The sequence below is a fragment of the Pyrus communis genome, chromosome 4 (genome assembly GCF_041283825.1).
Source record: "Pyrus communis isolate YQ-2024b chromosome 4, ASM4128382v1, whole genome shotgun sequence".
Taxonomy (NCBI): domain Eukaryota; kingdom Viridiplantae; phylum Streptophyta; class Magnoliopsida; order Rosales; family Rosaceae; genus Pyrus; species Pyrus communis.
Window position 1 is genome coordinate 14,055,376 of NC_142568.1, and position 9,405 is coordinate 14,064,780.

Genomic DNA, 9,405 nt, shown 5'->3' on the forward strand with positions numbered 1-9,405 from the left:
TAAAGACATTGCCTGAAGCACACCATGATTACGTTCATGAATGAGTACAATTCTAAAGTTTATAAATCCGATCGAATTTTGACTGGAGAATACTTTTCTCGTCATTCTATGTTTCTAACTCGCTCCTGAAGCAACAATGTAGAAATCGAAAGTTTACCAAATTCTTGGATTTGATTACTACCACAAATGTGAGAGAAACGTATAGACCCAGCTTCGGTTGGAGTGTATCGAGCAGTATAAACCTTGTTCGGCTAGAGTCTACTGAATGGCCTGACCCAATTCAGTTAAGGCCTACCTAATGGTGATTCCTAGTTTTGGTTGAGGCCCACCGAACGGTATTGCTCTGCTTCTGTAGAGGCCTATCGAACAGACTATTCTAGCTTCGGTTGGAGCCTACTGAACCCAAGCCTATGTCTGTCTCTCTTATAATCCAATTTCAAGTTTTTTTTTATTTTTTTATTTTTTTATTTTTTTATTTTTGTTACAACATATGGTAGAATTAAGGCCTGCCAAGGTGTGGCATCATGCCCGAAGCATGATCCTTGGCACCTAAGGCCTAAAACTTTAAGAATAAGGGATAATATTCCTGAACCTTAACCCTGTAGAATCTACTTCCTTCTTGATGGAATAGATATCATTGGTTATGCATCTGTTTATGCCTTTACCGATGTCGTTAAGGAGTACCATTCTTGTAGTCAATATGTGAAACTAATTTTGCTCCACCGAACATCGTTGGAAGAGCAGAATTTTGATGGCCTTGTTGGCTGAATCCCCTCAGTAAACCATTTACTTTGTGAACATTTTTTCATGTTCTGGGATTCAAGTTTGGTGTTTGTTTTTTGTTACGGATAATCTTATTGATATTGTCCTCAAATACAAGTTAATAGAATCATGTTTCTTGTATACATGTGGCCGAATTCAATTAAACACGTGATTAGGTACGAATATAGGAAAGTTAGTTGTCTGCTTGAATGTGATACTACGCACACTAACTTTATGCCTAAATCACATCTCTAGCAACGACTTTAGGTCTATCTAACCTGATTCAGAGCATTGGCACGCTCCTTGTTGTATGGATGGTACTACGCTCCTCGTTGTATGAATGGTACTAACTTACCATTTAAGAGACCTTTTATTCTCCTCGTTCCAGAAGAACGTCGTTGAGTCTTAAGGATATTCAAGAGAACAATGATCATGAATGAAATCACTGAAGAAAATAAGGTGGAATATCTTTGCACCATCTCCAAACATGAGACTGAAGCTTTGATTTAGAGCTAATGGGCTGTTTCTCAGCTGATAACACGCCAAATGTGGCCGGCCTAGAGCCTGGTGATTGAGCAGTTTACTTGCTTTGGCACAACCATTTAGGACATTTAGGTCGAACAATGATGCTATGTCGCATCTTCTTACCCGAAGTAAGGATCATGTCCTTACAAGCAAACTTTCCAAGCCTGCTTATATGGGAAATTTGATTTCTATATCAGCCCTAGCAAAGATATGAAACAATCTTCTTTTCATAGTGGATTCAAGGGAACATATGTGGACTAATCCAACCAAAATGCGGACAACATAAATATTTATGGTTTTGGTTGATGAATCGATAAACTGGTTACATGTTTGTCCACACACATTGCTACTAAACCTCATAGCCAATTGTAAAGGGTCCAGCACCCTAATTATCCCATAAAGTCTAGAAGATTAGATAATGCCGAAGAATTTATATCGACGGTTTTCAATAAGTATTGCATGTCTTTTGGGTTTATAATTGAACATCAAACTCTTATGTTCACCCCAAAACAGCCTCGCAAAGTGATCATAAAGCACAATATAAATGATCGCCAGAACCTTGGTGAATGCACCCAGCTTTTGGTTTCTACCTAGGGCTATGCAATCTTGTACACAACTAAGTTGGTTCGCCTTAACGCCCACTGTTACCTAACCTAGTCGATGTTATAATTGGTTACTGGGTATGAACCTGACATGTCATACTTATGCATTTGGGTGTGCATTCCATGTGCCAAGTTGCGCTGCTGCAACGTACCAATTTGGGTCCTCAAAGAAGGATATGAATTTTTATCGCTTACAATTCTCTTTCACACTAGCTCTCTTAGAGCCCTTACATGCGATATCTTTACCGTTCATTTGCAGATTGTCACTTCAATGAGATAGTATTTCCGCTGTTAAGGGGGGATAAGAACATGAACGTTTCTGGAGAATAGCAATAATTTGCGTGGACGTTGCCCATTATGTCTTATCTCGATCCCTGTATTGCACAAGTGTGATAAGCAAGTGCAATGAATTCTGGCTTTCAGAATGTTGCTCCATATGCATTCCTTTGATCTAGCCAAAGTGACAAGATCATATACTAGCTGCAAACATGCCTGCAAGGATAGATGTACTTAAAGGATGTCGAGTCAACATCCTTGAAGGGTGTGCCACCCCTGTTAGACAATCCGGTACACTGGCGGATAACCAATCAATCTGTCTCGGTTTGAAGCACGACAGGTCACTCAGTTCATTGGATTCAATTTCCTAGAAGATGATGGTCACATCATAAAATGAATAAATATTTGATCGATGTCTCAAATCATTTCCATCTTATGAAATTAATCTAGATTACTCCCGAGACTTAAAGTTCTTGGTCCAGTATACCAGTTTGGATGAGATAATGGAATTGGAATGAGATTATCGTCGATGATGTTTTCACTTATATGGTAGCTACTGATATAAATGAAAGCGACGATATCGAACCGTGTTCTATTGATTAGTGACAACATAAAACTGATTGGACAATTGAAATTATAATCCAGGTTAAATTCCTTACCAAAGTGTGTTTGGACCTATCATTCCTACACTGCCCAAGGTAACCCTGTTATGTTACAAGTGATAAATGAAGCGTTATGAGGTGAATGAAATAGTGTGATATGATGCACGCCTTACAGCGTAAGGTTTCTCTCAAATGTGGTTAGTGTTTTCTCCATTAGGATATTGATACGAAGAATTAGATGTAAGTTCCTGAAAAATTACATGGACTGGTATAGTTCTAAACCACGGAATGCCCTTTCAACTTGTTTGAGGCGTTCACTTACAAATTGAAGCAAGCCGATGGATATGGTATACCTGTCTAAGTAATTATTTAATCAGTTAGGGATATGAATTATGCCATTGCATGTTAAACTATGAAGTCTTATTCCGAATTGCTAGCGTTGCAGTTTATGTTGTTGACATAAATCTCACTAAGAGATGAGCTTGAGAAAACTGCCTTGTACCTGAAGACGGAATTTGAGATGAAGGATCTTGGGAAAACTCGTTTATACCTTGAACAGAAGATCAAGCGTTGTTCTGACGGTACGTTAGTCTACCAGCCAAACTACACCCCGAAGGTGTTACCCTTGAGTATACCTATGATCTTCCATACGCTATATGCAAATGAGACCCTTGAAGAGGTTATGGAATCCGAAATTCCATATCTAAGTTCAACTTTGCACTTTATTGTAATTAGCTAATTGTGTTAGATAGGACATCGCTATCGCTATTGATCTATTGGTAAAGATGCAGCACTGCGCCTATACGCAATCACTAATTTGGTATTAAAGACATTTTCCGCTACATTGAAATATACTACAGATTTGGACTAATCCCTATGCATCTCGAGCGGATCCGACCCCCTAATCCTTAGGATGATGCTTGCCTTGTTAATTATGCTGACGATGGTTACTTATCAAACCCGCACAAGGCAAATCCCCATATGGTTATGTCTTTACTGTTTGGGAATCTTGTAGGTCCACGATATGACCTTAGTTGCAAAATCTTTGAATCATTCCAAGACTCATCCTTACTTCACTACGCCACACGTGAGACATGGTTGAGAGCTCTTGTCGAGCATATTTGAAGTACTTGTGATGTTTTCATCCATCGTTGAGTCCCAATGACGATCCATGAAAACTATGCCGCATGTATCAACCCGACCAAGACATGATACATCAACAAAGTCAACGCCAAGGTGTATTACGTCTACATCCATATCAGCAAAGTATCAGGAAATTTAAGTCATGCAAGCCGATCCTAGACAACCTTGTTGACCTTTACACGACGTCAATGCCGAAGTCAACTTTCCAAAAGCTTGTCCGAGGAATTGGTATGCCTAACTATTCATATGCAATGCTTGTAGTTCTCATTTGGAAGTTCTGTCAAACTTATGGGGAGTATCCAAAAGTATACTCACTTGATCTTAATGTACTCTTTTTCCCTACGATTATGAGCATTTTTCCCACATGGTTTTTGCTACCTAACTAGGTTTTGACAAGGCACCCATCCTGGGCTGGTCATACCCCTGTGAGCTCTTCTACTTGCATGCAAAAGACGTATAGTTTTGACTTAATGCAACTTCTCACTTTTCTCCTTAGTCTATGGGTTTTTCTCCTACCTTGGGTTTTACCATAGCTAGGTTTTGTGAGTTTTACCTTTTATGCATTCTTCCATTGATATGAGACTCGCATTCACTCATTGTGCCGATAATTTCATCAACTATACTTACTTCATCGTTGAAGACCTGATACGCCATTTGTTTAAGTATTTACACACTCAAGGGGGAGTGTTGCAGTCCTATTAGATTAGGAATGTGATTATGTAAATCCTAGTGTATCTAGGGATATTTTGGATTATTCTCTAGTGTTAGATATTATCCTATTAGAGTTGTAATCCTATTAGGATAAGAATTTAACCTTCCTTACTACTATAAATAAATGCACAATGAGGTGATACAACACATAGCTCACAATTAAACATCTATCTTTCTCTCTACTATTGCCGTGCCCCCTCTCTCTTTGTCCTTTATATGATTCAATAAATTAGGCTTACAACAGAATTAATGATATAGGGTAGAGAGAAATTATCATTGGAAAGTTCAAATTTTTATGTCCAATATGTATTTGTTTGATAAAATTAATAATCAAATCAATTGACTTGTCAAATTACATCCCAACCATTTAAAGTGAGCTAATCTAATGGTCTAAAGCTTGTGTCAAATCTTGTGTAATATGTGTGTAGCTAATCTAATGGTCTGAAGTTTGTGTCAAATCTTGTGTAATATGTGTGTGTGTGTGTGTGTGTGTGTATTATAATCAGTAATCAGCATGATCATAAAACACAAAATACCAATAGACGCGTAAAGCCTATATTACGATAAGTTTTTGTGTGTATTTGAACCGTCAATATATTAGTACTACATACTTCGTATTACACACAAGTTCTTTTTAGTAATTAATACTCTACCATAAAGTATAAATTCGCCATGCACTTGTATTATTAACTGTAAGGGGTTTTTTTTTCTAAACGACTCCTATGGCTATACGTTTCACTTGTTACGTGTGCCCTAGATGATAACCAAACCCTAAACCACTGCTGCATGCACACGTTGTCTTAAACAAATTGCCATGAACTGTAAAGGCATCATCTTCAATAATTATTAGTCTTCTTACTTTTAAGTAAACCCACCAATGTTGACGGGCGGCCGGATAACTTTGACGAAAGGTCAAACCATACGATTACGTAGTTTTCTGTGCACTCTGTTCTGAAGTCGAACAGCATAAATTCGAGTTAAAAAATAACAAAACAGAAAATATAAAAAGCAAGGGAAATTATCCTAAAAAGGGATAAAATAACGCCCACAGGATAAAACAACAGAAACAACGAAAACATGCAAATATATAAATAATTTGAAGTTTGCTCTTCGTTCTGTCGCTTTCAGACATGCAAATACGATGCTGGGCCCCATCCGAAAAAAAACTAAATATGATCTCTCTCTAGCTAGTTGAGACCACATTTGCCTGCTGTATCCAGAGGCAGAGCCACAGAGAGCCAGCTTCCCCATCATCCTTATTGATCCCTCAGCAAGCATGCGGTCCCCATCTGAGTTTGAATTCATCAACTCGGTGTCCTGATTCAGACTGAGTTTGAATATTTCAACATGAACATTGAGTTTTCGAGAATGACTTACTACACGGCGTTAGCCAGTATTCCGAACTAATGCTGCAATGAAATATGCATGAAGACTTACATACAACATTATATTATTCGTCAAGGGAACTATAGTGGTGTCCGTAATGGTGCATATCTTAGTCCTTCCCTGAGTTTTCTGATTAGGACTCTAGTGGTTGCGAGTGAATTGGCTCATTGAAGATGCAAACTTGGCTAGGTCTTGTGGAAAAAATATTTGCCTATTGGTATGGGATAACTGATCAATATGCTCTCCTCCTCCTGCTCCTCCCATGCCCAAAAAGTCCCTAGTTAGACTGTTTTGATGATCAATACTTCCGATATTGCTCGGACCCCGTTGAATAGTATTCATCAGCTGCTCAAGTGTAGTAGCACTAGTATTTGATGATGAACTTGTTAATGAACTCAAATTTGCACTACCACCACCTGATTGATGTGCATTTTGAACAACTTGATGAAGCTCGTTCGATCGATTTTGGTTCAAATTCGAGAAGCCCCTCAAAGTGTTGGAAGAAGATGATGAGGACATTACATTTACACCCAAGCCTTGGTTGTTGCTGCTTCTAGTCGAACCCAATTGAGCTGCTTTTTGTAAAAGTGCTGTGGCTGACATTGGGGCAGCCGGTGGCTTGGACGTGCCGCTGCCCACCAAATTACTATTTTTCCCAATGAGCTTACTAGTCCCGCTTTCTTGACCTGGTGACAAAGAGAGATTTGCACCACTTGTTGATGCTCTAAAAGTTGTCATGGAATTAGATGAGCCAAAAAGATTGACATTGTTGGAAGACGATGGCATTTGCACCATTTCCGGAAAAGCATTAGAGCTTGATGATGTTACATAAAGCGGATGATTAGGATTTGCTTGCATATCATCCATCAGATTAACCTGATTAGAATTACTGGTTGCCTGCTGATTCAACCATAGTGACAATCTTGGCTTCTCATGTTGATGAAGCTGATCTAAGCCATTGAAATCTTGCCTCATCAAACCTTGCCCATACTGCATGGAAATTTGAGACACATCTTGAACTACTGCTTGACTATTGTTCATCATTGGATTGTTTAACATTGCATCATTTCCAAAGTTGAGATTTGAATGAACTCCAATAACTGATGAAGTAGTGAGCCTAGCACTCTCTTCAGTTAGGGCATCACAAAATGCTCTGTGCGTGATGAAGCTATCTTTCCTGTTTAAATTAAGGGAAATTTCAAGTAATAAAATAAAATGAAACCCCATTTATTGCCCAATCATATAATATTGTTTCATTAACTTCAAACCCTATACCCATTGATGAGCATTCAATTCATCTACAACATAAGCAAACATTTAAATTACTCAAAAAAAGAAAAAACTTGGGTATTATGAAGATACGTTACCTGGAAAAGAGGGTTCCACAGTCACACTTATACTCTCTAGTCCCACAGGTCTTGGAGTGAGCTTTCCAATCCGATTGGACAGCATATTTCTTAGAACACTTCTCACACTTCCACTTTTTCTCTCCATGTTTTCTGCTGAAATGCTTCTTTATTCCGGTGAGGTCTCCAAGAGCTCTCGACGGGTCATGGTGGACGCAGGTCTTCTCGGGGCAAATATAAACCTTCTTCTTCACCTCCTTGTTCAGTCGCTGCTTGAGCTTCCAGGGAAGGTTGTGACCCCTTCGGTGAAGCTGCAAATTCTGGTCTCTCTGGAAACCCTTGTTGCATATTTCGCAGACGAACCGGTTTGTTGCCATTAATGTTGTCGGAGATAGGGCAATAACCTCAGCATCTGGATCTGTTGAGACAAAGTATGAAACAATAAATTGAGAACAAACCCACCAAGATTAGTACTAGTAAATTGAATATATGATTGTATGGCTTCTGCGGCCGCCCGGAGAAAGAAAAGGATAAGTTGGGAAAAATGAAATGGAGGTAACTTGCTTGCCTGGTGTTCCCGGGAGATTTCTCTTCTTTTTGGCGACGGTGTTAGGAGGATTGGGTTTTAGGCCGCCGATAGGGTTATCATTTAGTTGATGATCTTGAGCAAACCCGTCAATGGCGGATGACATATTAATCGAAAACCCATCACCGGACATCATTTGCATATCTCTTTTTGTAGCTTAGTCGTTCACAAAAGATCAAAAATAGACTAGTTTTGGAAAGGCTCTAATTAAGGAGGCTAAAAGAAGAACAAAAAAAACAAGTATTTTGTGTTTAGACACACTCCAATCGATTCTGCCAAAACCCAAGTCAGGTTGTTTTTTTAGTAGCACTGTAAATTACAAAAACCCTCACAAAAATATAGGACGCTAGAGGTTGATGATGATCTGGTTTTTGCCTCTGTCTGTTTGATTTCCTAAGAGAAAAAACCAAACACCATGATGCCTAAAAGAGAATATATCATCTTTTATATTTTCCTGGCTAAGCTCTGTCTTTCTCTATTTTTCTTCTATGCAGTCATAGTCTTACGCGTACAAGTCTCCTTTATCCTCAAGGTCCGTCAGCCATATATTTTGATGGGCCACCACCCTCTCCCTCCCTACCTCCCCCCCCCCCCCCCACCCCCTCTCTCTTTCTCTCTCTCTCTCTTTCTTGCCAGATAAATTAAAATTTTAAACTAAATAATATATTTTTAATAAAAATAAGTACGTTAATTAACATTTAAATAACACATTATTGTAAAAAGAAAAACTTTATTTTGCTAAAACGCGATGTAATAGTAAACTCGCTCTCAGTTTTCCTTACACACACGTACACAAAAGTGGAAGTGTGTGAGAGGCAGAGTCATGAACTAGCTTTAGCTAGGGGGTGCAAGTGAAAGCAGAATGTGTAGGGTAGTGTGTTGTTTTCTGCTTTTCTGAGCTCAAACCCCAATTATGTTTACAAATACATAATCAGTTAAAGGGTTACTCTAATTGAAAATGATTTTGAAGCTAGAGATCGAATAAAAAAAGGTAATTTATTGACCCAAAAAAAGGATAAATAAGGTAATTCTCAGAAAGTTGCTTGCCTTTTACCAGACTTTCGAATTTGATCAGCTTTAAAATGATTATTGCCATAATTAAAGTTGGACTCAAATAAATTAATAATTAAGCAGATATATAGCAGACATGAGTGTGAAAATGTGTGCGTGAATAATTTTGGGGTTCCCGAGGCATTCGAAAGGACCGTCCGTGATGTCTCTGTGTCTCTCTCGATGAGTTTTCTCTGTGGGAAAAAGAGGGGACCCAGAATGCTGGGACTGTGATGCATGCATGCTGCACCATCCATCATCCTCATGATAATGATCATGATCGGGATCGTGATATTTCTTACACATATACGATCGTATAAGCTGTCATGCTGATATTACTGATCATCTTCCAGACTTACTGTATTTTTAGGTATAGTACCAGGTCACTACTGGAGAGTGCAGGCCATATATTTAGA

General features: G+C 38.7%; 1 protein-coding gene across 1 annotated transcript; it reads right to left on the reverse strand.

Moving 5' to 3' along the window:
* Nucleotides 1-5,689: 5,689 nt before the first annotated feature.
* LOC137723326 (zinc finger protein JACKDAW-like) lies at nucleotides 5,690-8,542 on the reverse strand. Its single transcript, XM_068462489.2, has 3 exons — nucleotides 7,922-8,542; nucleotides 7,375-7,771; nucleotides 5,690-7,184 (listed from the first exon to the last, which is right to left on the reverse strand). The coding sequence occupies exons 1-3, from the start codon at nucleotides 8,079-8,081 to the stop codon at nucleotides 6,149-6,151; spliced, it is 1,593 nt and encodes a 530-aa protein (XP_068318590.2). The 5' UTR covers nucleotides 8,082-8,542; the 3' UTR covers nucleotides 5,690-6,148.
* Nucleotides 8,543-9,405: the final 863 nt, after the last annotated feature.